General features: G+C 40.5%; 1 protein-coding gene across 6 annotated transcripts in view; it reads left to right on the top strand.

Annotated features, from left to right (window-relative positions):
• BBX (BBX high mobility group box domain containing) overlaps window positions 1-17,922 on the top strand; it is a 201,832-nt gene that overhangs the window by 142,510 nt on the left and 41,400 nt on the right. For all 6 annotated transcript variants that reach the window (XM_060234546.1, XM_060234548.1, XM_060234545.1 and 3 more), the window contains 4 exons: window positions 1,004-1,202; window positions 3,090-3,157; window positions 8,464-8,544; window positions 11,323-11,403. In XM_060234546.1, the coding sequence (XP_060090529.1) occupies window positions 1,004-1,202; window positions 3,090-3,157; window positions 8,464-8,544; window positions 11,323-11,403 (429 nt within the window). The remainder of the gene's footprint in view (window positions 1-1,003; window positions 1,203-3,089; window positions 3,158-8,463; window positions 8,545-11,322; window positions 11,404-17,922) is intronic.

The following is a 17,922-nucleotide window of genomic DNA, read 5'->3' as shown; positions in this document are numbered from 1 at the left end:
AGGGTGTGAATGCACAGATGACCACTCGAAGATCATAAGTTACAGGTAAGCAACCTGTTTTTCTCTTGTGCTTGAGATTCACTTATCTATTATGAATTTCACGTTTACAGAAGGTAAAATATTCAGTGTACTTTTAGGACTTTTTGTGTGAAGTTATTTGTGGAATTCCATAGAAGCAAATTTATAAACATGTATTTTTGCAGTACAGTGAAAAAGTAACAGAAATGTTAGTTTTCATTGTGAGAGCAATAATGTAAAGAGAAGTTTTGCTACATTTATTTAAATGAATTTATTTATTTTGCCTATCCATTATCAGCATTAAAGCTGTACATTACAAATGAAATAAAAGAGAAGCCTTAGAATTTCATTACTTTCCTTTAAGAACAGAGGGATAAGAGTAAATGTGGGAATGTGTTTTCTCCAGTTTCTGTTTGCAGAATATGTGTTATGCTGTGCATGGCTAAAAATAAAATAAAACATGGCCACTGCCAGACAAGATGGTTCTGCTGAAACACAGCTGTGCACCTGAACATACCTTCATACTGTATTGGATCACTGAACTTTACAGCTTAATTAGTATTTTCATGCTCACCTAGCCCCAAGCCTTAGCAGTCAGAGCAGTGGTGCTATAGATTAGAAACTGTCAATATAGCCCAAAGCTGAGCAATGTTATACTGTTGTGGAGATTCTCTTCCTTTTACTCCCTCTCAGGCTTCCTTGTCTAATGTAAACAGCTACAAAAATATTAAAAGGTTTCAGTGAAATTACAGGATGGCTCATTAAAAGATCTGTGCTGAAATTTGTTGAGGATGGTGAACCTTAGTAAGAAGGCAAAATATTAATTTTTGCATCTTATTTTTCAAGCATGTAGATCAAACATAACATGTAGATCAGTTGCTGATGTAAAATACAACAGTGAGGAATAAAAGACAATATCCTTAGTTTGGTACTTATGCAGATTCATACATAGATCCATTAACACAAATTACCTTTCTTCTTGTAGTACAAGGATGCCTTTATGAAAGCAAATCCTGGCTATAAGTGGTGCCCACCTATAAACAAACCTGTGAAAACTCAGTCATCCACTGTTACTAACCGGAAAAAGCTGTGGGCTTTTCCATCAGAACCAGCAAAGGATTTGCCAAGTCCAACAAAGTTGGTGAAGACTGAAGAAATGCCTCAGCTGAACTTTGCAATGGCAGGTGAGCTTTAGATATCCTGAGTCCAATACACATGTAACAATGCACCTGCTTATGTCCAGTGTGTATTCATTCATATATATTTGTATGAAAAAGATAGCATTTGCTACCTGTAAAAACAAGAGCACGCACACACCCCAAATGAGAAGCTGAGGCTGGATAGATGTAGGATTTAAACTGCACGTTCAGCTTCTGTGTTGACTGTAACAAAAAAATTGCTTCACATATTTATAAAGAAAACATATATACACACTGTTTCTGGGCTGTATGTACATTCACTGTTATATATGGACAGGAGTCTAGTCTCTGGCTTTTAGTAAAGTTTGGAACTATATATCAAAGGTTTGTTTCTGTTTGATAATCCTGTAATGTCCCACACTGGGATCAATGGGAGTTCATACCCGTTTCATAATACCATATAATATACTATAATATATGGTATTATGATACTGATATGTACTCCCATTGATCCCAGTGTGCAGCATTAAGCTGGTACACAACATGATACCCACAATGGAGGATACAAGGAAAACTAATGCTAAAAAAATGTAGTGCTACCATTTTCTAAAATGTGAACACTTTTATATTTAATGAATTTTGTTATAAATTGTCATTGCAGTTAGTTGGTATGCATACTTCCATTTAAATGAAGTATTGTCACTTTATTCCAAGTAAAGAGCCTGGGATTTCCCCCCTCAAGTCTAAGTATGTGTTAAAGATGGCACGTTATAACTAATAACTGTATTAAGAGTATTATTGATTCAAACAAATGGTTGAGCCAATTTTTTTTCCTTATGGTAAAAGGTCATGCCATACAAAATATGTGGTGACTGTGAAAGGAAAAATAGTGTATGTATGAGGTTAAGAGTGTCTTTTTTTTGGCAAGTAGCATATGTCCAAATCCCCTTTTTCCAGAAAAGAGCTGCACTGCCACACTCTGAAATTCTTTTCTGTTTCAGCAAGCTGTTTACAACTCCTTTGTCTTCAATTTTCACACATTAAAAATATTAACTGTAATACTAGCAAAAGTTGTGGTAATGGTTCACAAAACAATTTTTGTTTCACTGCTAATATTTTAAGAGTGGTAAGTTTCTGAGTAAATTGTATATGCCTAATGGAATGTAGGCTTACATAAACACATTTTTAGTATCATTAAATACCTTGAAATGTTTTTTTTTTAAATTGCACTTTGAATTGTAAATAGTTTTTTTTCTTGAGGGTGTTATATTTTAATGCCATCAATAGAGGAAGATACAGAGTTTAAAAATTCATTTTTGTATAAATTCAACCTCTCATCTTTTCTGACTTGAGTTATCTCCTTTAGGTTTTAGTCTTTATCGTCAGCAAGCAGCCATGTATTCTGTCCTCTCTTCCATCTGCCCCATGCTATCTTTCTCTAGTATGCCTTTCTAACAGCTTTTTTGTTGAATAGGCTTAAAGGAATAGGCACCTCTTTAAAAAGCAAACAACAAACTCTTTTCCTAGCTCTAATGGAGACTGTGTGTATGTTTTGAATAAGTACAATATCAATCTGTGTTCTGAAGAATATGTTTCTTTCCTGATTCTTTGTTCTTTTCTTTGCCTATGGCACATTCTAACTAAGAAGGAAATAACTGTTGTCTTTGGAGTTTACTAGCAAAGAAACATTTTACAATGCCATAATTCAAACACATGCCTTTGTGAGTGTGTGACTGCATTCAAACATTGTTAAACTACAGTTTATAAATCATGATTTGATGCTAAATCAGTTTAGTATTATGTCTGAATGCTTCGCATTAAATCAAGAATCAATATCAATATTGATGGCTGGTTGACACATTTAAGCCCACTTTGAAATTGTGACTGAACAATTTGAATATATATATATATATATATGTCTTCCTCTGATAGATCCTACTCAAATGGGAGGCCTCAGTATGCTGCTGTTAGCAGGAGAACATGCCTTGACTGCACAAGAGGTAAGCAATGATCTTTCTTCCTACATGATGATTATGATATATGTCAGGGGTGGCCAACGGTAGCTCTCCAGATGTTTTTTTGCAACTTCCATCAGCCTCAGCCAGCATGGCCAATGACGAGCTGATGGGAGTTGTAGGCAAAAAACATCTGGAGAGCTACCATTGGCCACCCCTGATATATGTGATAATACAGCATACCCGCCCATAAATTTTACCTGAAGAATACTCATACTAAAGTGTGTGGTGTGCAAAGAATATCATTTTAGAATTCTTTATTTATTTATTTATTTATTTATTTATTTAATCAGAATTGTATCCTGCCCTCCCCTTAAGGGCTCAAGGCGGCTAACAACATTTTAAAAACAATTCAGCTTAAAAACAAGACAATATGATAAAACAACAATATAACAATTTACAAAACTCATTAGTGAATAATGAGGCTGACAAAGGTTTAATTGCAGAAACAAGGCATTCAAGATCAGGTGCACATAGTTGTAGCCCTGACCTGGATAGCCCAGGCTAGCCTGACCTAGTCAGATTTTGGAAGCTAAGCAGGTTCAGCCCTGGCTAGTTTTTGGGTGGGAGATCTCCAAGGAATACTGGGGTCCTGACGCAGGCAGGAAATGGCAAACCACCTCTGAACATCTCTTGCCTTGAAAATCCTATGGGGCTGCTATAAATTAGCTGTGACTTGACAGCTGTTTCCACCACCACCACCACACAAAGTTGCTGGTGGTGGAAAGTGCCATTAGGTTGCAGCTGACTTATGGTGGTCCTATGTATTTTCAAGGCAAAATATGTTCAGAGGTGGTTTGCCATTGCCTGCCTCTGCATAGTGACCCTGGACTCCCTTGGTGACCTCCTGTCCAAATACTAACCAAGATCTGATGAGATCGAGCTAGTCTGAGGCATAACCATCCTAAAGTTTCATTTAATTATTCACTGTTCTGAATTATTAAGAACATTTTTTCTTGGGAATTCATCTGTTTGCACTGTCATACATCCAATAAAAAGTTGTTAAATCTAAACAGTTGTTAATGTCACTGAACTTTTAGAAACTCTTTATTGTGGGAGATTTGCCTGATACTGCAAATGCTGTGAGTGGTGCTATCTCAGCCAAGAAAAAGAAGTGAGGAATCAGTTATTGCATTTGCACAGCATTTGTTGATTGCCAGTAACCTCTTTTATGCTCTTTGTACTGAGATATTCAGTAACAGATTCTATATATTTTTTTTCTGTATTGAGCTTTGATACCAAACCCAGATTTTTGCTTTGAGAATCATGCCTTAATGGAAGGTCATTTTCTGTGTGCATTTTTTGTTGAGTTTCGTCCTATATGGCATTACTGGTGTTTCTGTGTATCATCCTAGTATCTCTTTACTGCCCCTCAAATGAAACACTAGTTATGGGTTAAACTGGGAACTTTATTTACACACAAGCTGATCGGCACCATTTAGTTGACCTGTCAAAACATGGGTTGCATCAGGCTTTGCAAGTCAAGCAAGTTTGGTGTAGTGGTTAAGTGTGCGGACTGTTATCTGAGAGAACCAGGTTTGATTCCCCACTTCTCCACTTGCACCTGCTAGCATGGCCTTGGGTCAGCCATAGCTCTGGCAGAGGTTGTCCTTGAAAGGGCAGCTGCTGTGAGAGCCTTCTCCAGCCCCACCCACCTCACAGGGTGTCTGTTATGGGGGAGGAAGGTAAAGGAGATTGTGAGCCGCTATGAGACTCTTCGGAGTGGAGGGTGGGATATAAATCCAATTTCTTCTTCTTCTTCATCTTAACAGGGCAACACCACCCCGTCTCAGAACCAGGTCTAGAATACTTCAGCACCTTTCTTCTCATAGCCTATGCACAAGTGTGTTAAGGGCTTGGAGGGACATAGTCCTGCCCATGATTGTTAAGCCTTAAGGCTTGCGGTATGTCCCCCCAACACCAAAATGGCTCCCAACTGAGCCACCCAGACTGCAAAACCAGTTACCCAGTTTGAGCCCCCCCCTTATCACTAATATCTTGAGGTGCTTACTAACTCTAAATCCAATTAACCCATGCTTTTCCCAACCTAAAAGGTTAGCCTTGTCTTAACTCCCTTCCAGCCAACCGCACACTAACAAGTCATGCAGACCCATCTGCAGATCAGCTAAGAAAATGTCCAGCCTAGCAGCAGACAGATGAACCCCATCAGGCCTGAAAAGATGCAGCAACAAGAACTTGATCTTGGGGGTGTGGAATCACTTCCCTATCCCCTGAGACCGCTGACCTGCCCATGATGTTGTTTAGCCAACTTTGGGCCTTGTCAACTCAAGCTGAGCAATACACATCCCTCCAAACTTGCTTGGGTAACCTGTTTGACCAGACCAAACACCATGTTGGAGAACCAATGTCTAACCAAATCCCACAAGATCTCCGACAGCAATGAGACCACCAGCCTAGTGTCCAGATTGTTCTCGTTCAAGTGCATGGCAATAACCTGGGGAGAGGCACTGTTGCTGAGCCATGTTCATGGAGGAGGGGTAACAGCTGGCTCCAATGCATTCCTCTTTTCCCCAGCCATTCAACATAGATGCAATCTCCATTGCCTAGCTGAGTACTGATGCTGGATCAGGTGGCCCTCCTGCTTGAACAATATATGATCAAATGCCCACAAATCAACATGCTGGTGTTCTCTGTTCTTGTGCAGCATCTTGCCAAACAACAACAACAACAAACCATCAGCTGTCACCACTTATGCACATAAACGTAATATGCCTATAACTTCCAGTGGCCCAAACACTGAACCTCAGATGGGCTGAATCCAATTCTAACAGCTGTGGTAAGCTGCTCCAATGAGAAAATGGTTGGTTCCATAGTTATCTCCCATCAGGTCGGCTGCACCCAAGGCCCAGTGAAGAACAGACTAGAACTGATATTGTGTTAAGGGCAGGCTGCGCTCGTACCAGAACAATAGGCCCATCCTCTGACCCATTGCCTAAAGCCAAAATCTTCTTCATGCTCTTGTAAAGTGTTACTGATTGCTCTGCCCACTTCTTGTCAGTCTTGGACCACTGCACTCTAAAGGTGACAGTATCACTCACAAAATCCATATCTGGTGTGAGTAAAGTCCTGTTCCTCCCTTGGTAAACAGTTCCTGTTTGCCCACTGGCAAGCCCTGTCCAAGCAACTGATCCACAACACAATATTGCAGAGCACCAGTCCGTACACCAGGCCACCCGCTCCCAATGAGCTCCAGGTCAGCCTTTGATGGAATAACCAGGGCCTTTGTTTTCACAAGGCCAAGATCATTTCCCCCCAAGTGGATCAAAAGAACATGAGGTGGAGGTACCTCTTGGCACCTATGCCTTTGTGAATGGTAGGGATCAATTATGCTCTTACATTTAATTTACTCAGTTCTTATCTTCATCCTTTGTAATTTTAAATTCTGTAGCCCTCAGATTTCCATGCTTCTAATTTTACATGTTTCTTCCTTTCTCTCTGCTTTAAATTGGTTTGTATTTCCCTGTAGGTTTCAGTTTAAAAACCTTCCCTTAGCTTATAAATGTGTCCATGATCTTGCTGCCTTATCTTTCAATTGTTTTACTTAGTGTCCTTCGCATTAAATCAAAAATTGTGTCTATTACTTCTCATCTCCATCCACATATTATTATTATCCCTTTTCTCTATAAATGTGCTATATCATGATATTTGGGCAACTTTCTAAGTTTTGGTTTTAAAGACTCATCTGTGCTCCAAGGCTTACCTTGTTTGTTAATCTTGGACTATTTTCTCTTATTCATTTCTTGTTCCTATTCTTTTATCTAAATCTCAGCAGGGCACTTCGATTTTAAACATATTTTAGACATAAGATTATACTGAATATATCTATTATCAGTTATTGCTATACACAACTCCACAAGTGAACCCTGTGTTGAAAAGAAAGTGAACCCCCTTTGTTACGGGAAATGCTTTGAATCTCCTTTTAGAATGGGGAAATTAGCAAATATGGAGACTGGGTAGAGCGAAGGATCTTTTCTTCAATGATACGGAGGTTGGTTTTCAGACAAGAATACTCCAGGCAAATAGATTTTATAATGTTTACTCAAAATATGTAAAAGTAATGCATTCACACACACAAATGCACAATACAGGCAATCAGGAAGCTAGGAAGGGTAGATGTTATCGACAGGGAAATTGAGGGGTCGTTGAAAAGGGTGATATTCACCTGATCCAGAAGAGGAGACGTCCATTCAGCAGGAAAATCAAAGAGAAGGGCAAGCCCTATAGACCTAATTACAGGAGTAATGGAGGGTACAAACTGGCAATGGCGCCCTACAGAATGCACACTGACCTGGGGTGTTCACTCGGGTTATATGGAGTTCTGAGAGGTGGAGGACCTTTTAATAACTCTATAGAAGACATTGGATTTATATTCCGCTCTCCACTCAGAGTCTCAAAGCGGCTTACAATCTCCTTTTCTTCCTCTCCCACAACAGACACCCTGTGAGGTGAGTGGGGCTGAGAGGACTCTCACAGCAGCTGTCCTTTCAAGAACAACTTCTGCAAGAACTATGACTGACCCATTCCAGCAGGTGCAAGTAGAGGAGTGGGGGATCAAACCCAATTCTCCCAGATAAAGTCCATGCACTTAACCACTACACCAATCTGGCTCTCTCTCTGGCTATCGTTCTTAATAGCCCAATGATGGTCCTTGTGAAAGGATCCTGGTTGGGAATAATAGATTATAATTTTCATAACTTTTCCAAAAGGGTGGATCAGGGTGTACCTGGGTGGTTTGATACGAATTTGGGCTTGACACTTCAGAAAAGAGCTCAATGGGGCAAACAAAGCAGGATGGGCGTTATCATAGGGGTGAACAGAAATAGCTAGGTGGGATTAATGATCCAGAGGGAGAGGCTATTGATCAGTAGATGAGGATTAGGGTGTGAGCAATATTTACCAGCAGTCCCCACTATTATGCATCCTGTTTGGGTGGAGGTGGAAGAGATATTATTTATTTTATTTTATATCCCACCCTCCCCACCAAAGTCAGGCTCAGGGCAACCTTAGATAGGAGGGGTCGCGCTGAGAGGGAGCCTTTAGGTGGTGACCAGAACCAACTGTTTCTTGGGTCTACTCTATTTTGAATGAAGTATTTTCTTGGCCTGTTTCTGGTCAGCCTCCATTTGGTATTTAGGAATAGGAGCCCCACTTTCTCTCTCTAGTTTTTGGGGTTCTTCATTTTAACAGACAGCGCCTCTCAGTCACAAATGTTGAAAAGAAATTTTTGCCCCTGACATTTTCTTTCCTGTTATTTTTTTTTATTATTCCAGGTTTCTTCAAGTACATGCCATTCTGATGCATCAAACTCTACCAAAGGCTGTCTGAAGTCACCATTGTTTCAGTTTGCTGAGGTAAACTTTGTATAATGGCTGCCCCTCCCGATATATTGTGCTAGTAGATGGGTTTTCTCTAGTGGAAGGACTTCTTGTGTGCTGCAAATGCTCAGTAGCCTTCATAGAAACAGGGGAAACCTCATTATTACAGGGAAATACCAGAGGAAGCCTGTAGGATGCTACCAAATATAAGCAGAAATTCCCTTTTATCAGTGCAACAATTTGCTGGACTCTATGATCATAGGACTTGCCCAATGTACTCATTAGGCATGTCGCATAATCCAACAAGAGTTGGCTAAATCCCATTAAAATAAATGGAGCGCCAATCAGTTGTAGATAAATCCTGTTACACAATGTCACATTGTTAGTCATGGCGTAGTGGTTAAGTGTGCAGACTCTTATCTGGGAGAACCGGGTTTGATTCCCCACTCCTGCACATGCACCTGCTGATGTGATCTTGTCGGTCACAAATTCTTGCAGAGCTGTTCCTCTCAAGAGCAGTTTCTGGGAGAGCTCTCTCAGTTCCGCCTACCTCACAGGGTGTCTGTTGTGGGGAGGGGAAGGGAAAGGAAAGGAGATTGTAAGCCGCTCTGAAACTCGTCCAGATAGTGAAGGGCAGGGAATAAATCCAATCCAATCTATTCTCTTCTTTTCCTTTTGATGAATTGCACTATTGTATATATTTACCGTATTTTTCGCACCATAAGGCGCGCCGGACAATAGGACGCACCTTCCTCCTGGGGGGCGATCCGCTGCCTCCGATCCCAGTGCTTCCTCCGTGCCTGCCTGCCTGGCTCCAGCTCTGACGCTTACAGCAAGCACCAGGATCGCTCTCTCTGCCCTCCGATCCCAGCGCTTGCTGTAAGCATCAGAGCTGACGCCAGACAGGCATGGAGGAAGCACCCGCCCCCTCCGCAAACCCAGCGCTTTGCGAGCGCCGTCTGTGGAGGGGGCAGCATGCTTCCTCCATGCCTTTCTGAGTGGCTTCAGCTCTGACGCTTACAGCAAGCGCCGGGATCGCTCCATCTGCCCTCCGATCCCGGCGCTTGCTGTAAGCGTCAGAGCTGAAGCCAGGCAGAAAGGCACGGAGGAAGCACGCTGCCCTCTCCACAGCCAGCGCTTGCAAAGCGCTGGGTTTGCGGAGGGGGCGGGTGCTTCCTCTGTGCCTGCCTGCCTGGCTTCAGCTCTGATGCTTACAGCAAGCGCCGGGATCGGAGGGCAGAGGGAGCGATCCTGGCGCTTGCTGTAAGCATCAGAGCTGGAGCCAGGCAGGCAGGCACGGAGGAAGCACTGGGATCGGAGGCAGCGGATCGCCCCCCCTAGGTACTGGTACCTTCGCGCCATAAGACGCACACACTTCCCCCCTACACTTTTTTTTGGGGGGGGGGCGTCTTATGGTGCGAAAAATACGGTATTTAAAATATTTTTAAATGTTTTTTTCTTTAAATATAGCCATGATACCTTACAGTCTTTTTTTCCTTTTAGGTTTCATAATAATCTCTTAGATCTACTAAGCATTAAGGAAAAAACACTGTACAGTTATTCCATTTGTTTATTATGTTCAGATAGCAATGGCATATAAGAGAGGTTATAAAATTCTGCTCCCCTGGATATCTGTGAATGTGTGAACCATTTCAGAAGTTTCTAAGAACACTTTTACACTTTTTGTTTATTATAACTTTGTTTTAGTGGCATACCCTGCAATGTAAATACATTCACAGAAATTACTGATACATAAACAGTTAAGGCAACCTGACAGTATCATGCAAACATACGTTAGTAATTTTGCCACCACCTATGACATGAAAGAAAAACATAAACAGCTCTCTATTTTATATGAGCTTTCCTCTCTGGTTACCTGCAGACAATATCTACTCCTTATATGCAATTAGGTGAGAGTTACCAATATTTACTTGGTGGTGGAAGTAAAAAATTTTAACTGGGTATACAGTTGTAATATACATATTGTTTAGCCTGAATTTACTGAATATGCTATATATTCTAATATTTATTTTAATGCATCTTGAGGCCTCAAACCAAAGAAAAGCCAAGATAAGGTCTCCTTGAAATAAATGGAATAAATATGTAACTTTGGCAAACTCACACCTTCAATTTTCTTCAAAGCTGCCAGAAAATCAGTCTTCTAAATGAATGATTTAACCACACATTTACTTTTTGCCGGATAAAATTTTGAACTATTCCATGGAAATGTTTTAGTGATTAAAAAAGAATCAGCCAACCGAATCATAAGGATGTTATCTTAAACTCATTTATTGTAAGAAGGGCCATGTGAAATCTATGCAATTTGTGCTACTATAAGCATCTTCAGAATAATATTGCATATCTTGATCAGGAAATTTTAATTCCATCTACAGTTCATTCAGCGTGGTAGAAAAAGGATGATTTTAGTGCTTTGTGTGCAACTAACATTCCAGATTGTGTGCATAATTTGCTTTCTGTCAACGCAAGAGATCAAAGCTTTTTGACTTAGCTGTAAAACTGTATGGTAGATTCTTTGCTATTTCCTTTGTAATCCTTCTTTCTTTGTTCTGGTTGTCATGCTAGGTCTTGTCACAGATTTTAGTAGTGGAAGTGATGTTGAGTTTTGGAGGGGTTTTTGTTGTTGTTTTTTGCAATTTACTATTTACTGGTTTCCAAAGAAAACAACTTCTCTGTAGTGCTGTCCAGAGAAATCAGAAGCATGAAAAGCTTTTTGACATTTCAGATGAAGTAAAAATGAATTGTGTTGATATCAATTTAATATTCAGTGTTATTTTTTTTAAAAAAAAAAATCAGATCTCTTCAAGTCCATCACAACTAGACGTCCCTTCAGATGTAAAAGAAAATGAGGATTCGGCACTATTAACATTTTCTGGGGTATGACTATTTTGATTTTTTTTAAAAAAAATTGAAGAAGAATATAAAGAGATGTGACTGAGCAGACTTCACACCTAATTTTTCAAACATTGTAATACTGATGCTGTAACAGACTAAGCACATAGCATAGTGAGTTTAAGTGTTTGAAGAATATAATCAGTAATCCCAGGGCTTTTTTTTGAGTAGGGACACAGCTGGCTTTGTGTTAGGGGTGTGCCCTAATATGAAAATGAATCCCTTCTGGGCTTTTTCTACAAAAAAGCTCTGTGTGAAGCAATGGTGACATCAGGGGGTGTGGTCTAATATGCAAATGAGTTCCTGCTGGGCTTCTACAAAAAAAGCCCTGAGTAGTCCATATGGGAAATGTGTTCTTTATTATGTGTCTTCACACAGCACATAATAGAATTTGCTGCCAAAAGATGGAGCAATAGGCACTTAGAAGCAGTTGTGGTGTGGACATGAAACTTCCCCGTGACGGGTGATTTTATCCTCTGGACAGGGGTGTTGAACTCATTTGTTACAAGGGACTCATTTGTGACATGACTAGGACTTTGTGGGGCCAGGCCATGTGTCTCATAAAATGTAATGCCAGGTATATATCAGAGATATAAACTTTATAAAGGAAACAGAGAAACACAATTAAAAATATTATTTTTTTACTTAAAATACAAACACGTTTAAAACTTTTGCAGTGTCTTCTTTAAAATGGAAAGGTGGGGAAATAGTGGGATTTGGCAAAGCAATTTTAAAAAATAAAACATCAAGAAAAAGCACAAGAATCACAGCAGAAATTAAAAACATAAACCAAAAATATAAAATGCTCTGAGCTTAGGAAAACATGAAATGGCTGGGCATTGCAAGCTTCTCCCCAGCCCCAGGTCTACTCAGAGTGGCAATGGCTCTTTACTGTAATATCACCCTTTGACTGTGGCATCAATTCTAAAGTCTATTCAGCAGAGACATTCTGGCTCAAACCATCAACCCTTTATTTGCAAGGTCACACAACTCCAGCAAGGAACAGGTTCAACTGGCCATATAAACACTGAAAAGTGAAATTGAGCCTTCTCCATTAAAATACATTGTAGCACAGACAAAGCTGCAAGGAAAACGTGGAATGGATTTTCCATTAAGGTCTCTGTGCCCAGATAGACTATATCTGGGCACAGAGACCTTAATGGAAAATCCATTCCACGTTTTCCTTGCAGCTTTTCAAGCCCAGAATTGCTTCCTGCTTCAGCCTGCAAAGACAAGCCAGAAAGAGCTGGGAACTTAGGCAGCCTCAGAACTTCAAAAGGTAAGAACAGGAGGGTTGAGGGGAAGAAAAGAGCCCCACAGGCCTAATTAAAGCCCTGGGCGGATGGTTCTGGCCTGAGGGCCAGACGTTTGACAGCCCTGCTCTACAGTCTAAGGCCTCCCTCCTCACAATACTGGATCCAGCCAATAAGTGATTAAAGTTAACTGTCTGCAAGCCTATGCACACTATCTTGGGAGTAAATCTAGTTGAATTTACAACACTTACACTATACCGACTGAGTTTAGGAACAGTAGAGAACTCAAGTAGGATTGCCAGTCCCCAGGTGGGGGCAGGGGATCCCCCAGTTTGGAGTCCCTTCCTCCCTCTTCAGGGTCATCAGAAAGCAGACGAGGAGGGAAATGTCTGCTGGGCACTCCATTATTCCCTATGGAGACTGATTCCCATAGAGTATAATAATTGATCTGTGGGTCTCTGGAAGGGCTGTTTTTTTGTTTTATTTTTTTAGATAGAGGCACCGAATTTTCAGCATAGCATCCAGTGCCACTCCTCAAATCATTCTCCAAATTTCAAAAAGATTGGCTCAAGGGGTCCAATTCTATGAGCCCCCAAAGAAGGTACTCCTATCCTTCATTACTTCCAACAGAGGAAAGGCATTTAAAAAATATGCAAGTCTCTTTAAATGTTATGGCTGGAACTCCCTTTGCTGCTCTGTTATGCTTGTTGTAACCTTGCTCTTGGCTCCACCCCCAAAGTCCCCAGATATTTCTTGAATTGGACTTGGCAACCCCCGACTCAAGAGTAATCTGATCACCACAGTGAGAAATGTTGATATTTACTGTTTGTAAATACAAACAACAGGAGCTTCTTAGTTAAAGGATAAAGTTTTATGATGCATTAATCTAGAATTCTGTTTCTAATTTTTTTTTTTATGGCTTAGTAATCACAGCCATCTCTCTGCTTCTGAAATTGGGGGTATGGGCCCCAAACCATGAGGGTGTACATATAGTCTTCACACAGCACATAATAGAATTTGCTGCCAAAAGATGGAGCAATAGGCACTAGAGTAGATAGATGGTTTTACTGTAAGGATTAGGCAGATTCAGAGAGGATGGCTCCATCAGTGGTCAATAGCCACAGTAGCTGAATGAAAACTCTGTGTTTTGAGGGAGCTCCCAGTGCCAGATGCAAAAGAGAACAAAGGAGGGGGTATACATTAGCCAAGAATAGTAGGCATGAAGGTGGACAATGGGGGGTATTTATTAATGTACTGCAGAAAGTGGCGTTTCCTATAATGGGGAATATGAAAAATTAAATGTTGAATCAAACAAATATAATGCTGATGCTCCTAAAGTTAATGTTTGAAATAAGCTGTAACCTGTGTAATTCTGTGGACCAGGGGGCAGAGGGCGGGGTTGGAAAACAAAAGCAGCTTCTAACAAGACATAGAAGAAGACTCAAAATACAGTTAGTGATATTCCTTTCCCAAAAACATATGCCAAAACTTTAAGTATAAAGCTTCAACAATTTCAACATGAAAAAAGAAGATAGGAAAGGATATAGAAAAATGGCAAGTAAAGGCACTAAAAGCCACAGTTTGAATGCTGCTGCTTATTATTTAAAACATGACATCATCTTCTTCTGTAGATAACAAAGCTGGCATGATATCCTTATCTGACACCCTGGAAGGCAGCTGTCCGTTTGAAATAACGGGTATAGAAATTTGTCTGCCCTCTTAGAATTGGTGGTTTAAAAACATAACTAGAATTTTAGCTACAAGAAACTTCTACCCTGTCTACTCTGTGGGTGCATTCACAGTTTCTAAACCACATGCTTTGCAGAATCCACTTGCAAATAGTCACCGTGCAAAAGCCCCTATGTTTCATCTTGCTACATACTCCTTATATCCATTTTGTACCAATTCTCCATATTATTCTTTCCTCTCCCCTACTGTATTTTTTATTTTCTCCACAACTTGGTTTTTTACACAGTTTGTATTAATGGAGCATATGAGCAATTTGCCTATTTAGTCCTCTTTCATTTGAAGTAGTGCCATTTCTGTTTGTCTTTTATCCTTTGGGTAGTCTTGAGGTTCCTGCAATCCAGTCAGTATTGTTACCTCTTTTAGCAGAATCCCCACATTGCAGTCAAGCAAAAGGGAACTGAAATGCTAAGACAGTTTCATCTTTTCTATTAGTTCCCATTCCCTTAGCTAGACTATATAAGATGGATCTTTAGAACACACACAGACGCCCCTTTAAAAAAAAATCAGTGGTTCTGTGTTGAACTTATCTCTGAATAGCAATATCTTGGTAAAATATAAAGTACCTTTAAAGGGGTTCAGTTTTCTACCATTGTCTATGAATTATTCTAAAGAGCACTTTTCATTATTAGAAACTGCTGCTGCAGAGACAGCAGAAGAAGCTTTAGCTGCCTGCACATCTCATTTTTGTGTCATACCCATTAATTTAATGGGCTGTAAGGACAAGATAACAGCAAAGTGTTGTAGTCTTCTGTGTAACAGGGCGCTAATGCAGTTTTTCTTGTTCCGTGTTGAATCTGTGCAAATAATCCAGGAGGTTATGCTAGTACAACACTGCCACAGAATCCACTGTAATGACAACCTTATACTCAGTTGTCAACTCAGTTTTTGAGCGTTATTGCTCTGAACTTAATTACAGACGGTAAGACTGGGCTGATTTGAATATTACTTTTGCTGCATAGTCTGAATGCTTCTCTAGTAATAAGCTCCATGTAAGCATAATGGGATCATTTCCTATGCCAGCCCTCAAAAAAGGACCTAAGAAGCTACACTTTATGTTCAAGTTCAGTTGCACCTTAAAGACCAACAATTTTTCCAGGGTATAAGCTTCCAAAAGTCAAAGCTACTTTTGAAGGGTGTTTTAACTCTCAAAAGCTTATACTCTGGAAATCTTGTTGGTCTTTGAGATGCTACTGAACCCAAATCTTGCTATTCTACTGCAGACCAGCATACCACCCAAATATATATGTAAGGGAGAACTGGTTTGTGTGAGAGGATGCTTAACTCATTTTGCACTTGTCACTCTTCTCCTGTCAGTTCCACTTCCAGGCTATTCAGACACCCCTGCAAAGACATCAGGCTTATTGCAGACCTGAGCATAAGGCAGAAAACATGAGTATTGCACCACTTTGGCATGACAAAGTTCTTCTTTTCTAACAACCAATTCTCTCCAGCCAGCTTTCCCCCCCTTTGTTCTCATTCTCCACCACATCCCACTTCAGCAGCTAGGATAATAATAATTATTATTAGCTACATTAACTTTATGAAGCAAATTTGGGATTGGGAAATCTGTGTTTCAGTCAAACCATTTCATTTATCTGCTATGATGATATATTTATTCTGTAATTTACTTAGTTGTGGAGGGGGTGTTGAATGTGTTTTAAATTTTTGTTATTGGCCTTGGAGTCCTGAGAATGAAGTGGAGTGTGTGAGTGTGTGTGTTCTGAAATGCCAGCTGTCTATAAGCCACAAGGATAAGTGCTGGTAAAATAACAGCCCTTTACAAGTATTCAAAGGATTGTTGATAACATAAATTTACTAATAAAACATCTGCTTGTTTCATGCTGTAACTCAGGGGTGGGCAACGGTAGCTCTTCAGATGTTTTTGCCTACAACTCCCATCAGCCCCAGCCATTGGCCATGCTGGCTGGGACTGATGGGAGTTGTAGGCAAAAAACATCTGGAGAGCTACCATTGGCTGGCTGGGCTGATGATGGGAGTTGTAGGCAAAAAACATCTGGAGAGCTACCGTTGGCCACCCCTGCCATAACTGATATATGCTGCTAATTCCCCTCTTGAAACTTGAATTACAAACTACAGTCTCAGTGCTGCTGTTTTTATGGCCTAGAGTAGAGTGATTCTCCTTAAGCTTGAGAAATTCTGTTTGCACCTCCTCAAGATTCATTAACAAGCAAACAAAGCTGCTGACATATCTATTTTTATTGGGGCAGGTAAAAGAAATAGTAGAAGACAACCTTTTATTCATATACACCTGCCTGCCTCCTTACAAACCTGCATAGTGAACCTGGATGTCCTTGGTGGTCTCCCTCCCAAGTATTAATCACAGCTGACACTGCCTAGCTTCCAAAATCTGATGACGTCAGTCTAGCCTTGGCTATCCAGGTCAGGGCAAATAAAAATAGCAGATTCAATATTAACCAGTTTCTAAGAGGAACAAAACTTAGAAGCCCAAAAGTAGACTTTGGGAACCATGGGCATAGAAATAAGGTCTTCAAACCTTTCCACATTAATCTGTCCCTCAAAAATTTCATTCGCATCTCACATGTGGGCATTATCTTGTATTACAGGCTTGGTATAGTGTATGCTTTCAACTTGCCAAGGGTGTCAGTCCAGCCTAATCAGCCCAGCTGCTGAGCTATTTAAATGAGAGTGCTTTATAGAGTACTCCCCACACTCATCTGAAGCTGTTCTTGTGGCAGGTCAATGTGGCATAGTGGTAAGAGAGACTAGAACCAAGGACACCCAGGTTCAATTCCCCAATCTGCCCAGAACCTAACTTTGTCTCAGCCGCATGTTGTTTTGAGGATAAAAGAACAGAGGTAGGAAGCCACCACCAAGATGACCAAGGGGTAAAGGCTTACTGAAGAAGGATAGGGAAATGGCTAAGAAGCTGAATGCATTTTTTGCTTCCGTCTTCACTGTGGAAGATGAGAAGTGTTTGCCCACTCCAGAACTGCTGATTTTGGGAGGGGTGTTGAAAAAACTGAGGTGACCAGAGAGGAGGTCCTATGACTGATAGACAAATTAAAAACTGATAAGTCACCAGGCCCGCATGGCATACATCCAAGAGTTCCGAAAGAACTCAAAGGTGAAATTGTGGATCTCCTGACAAAAATATGTAATCTTTCATTGAGATATGCCTCCATTCCTGAGAACTGGAAGGTAGCGAATGTCACCACTGATTTTAAAAAGGGGTCCAGAGGAGATCCAGGAAATTACAGGCCAGTTAGTCTTGACTTCAATACCAGGAAAGTTGGTGGAAACCGTTATCAAAGAGAGAATTAGTAGGCATATAGATGAACAAAAATTATTGAGGAATACTCAGCATGGGTTCTGTAAGGGAAGGCCTAGTCTCACTAACCTGTTAGTATTCTTTGAGGGGGTGAACAAGCATGTGGACAAAGGGGACCCAACAGATGTTGTTTACCTTGACTTCCAGAAAGCTTTTGATAAAATTCCTTATCAAAGGCTCTTTAGTAAGCTT

This window comes from Heteronotia binoei, chromosome 3, assembly GCF_032191835.1.
Source record: "Heteronotia binoei isolate CCM8104 ecotype False Entrance Well chromosome 3, APGP_CSIRO_Hbin_v1, whole genome shotgun sequence".
Classification (NCBI taxonomy): Eukaryota; Metazoa; Chordata; class Lepidosauria; order Squamata; family Gekkonidae; genus Heteronotia; species Heteronotia binoei.
The sequence above is the reverse complement of the archived record's forward strand: the minus strand, read 5'-3'. Positions and strand labels throughout refer to the sequence as shown.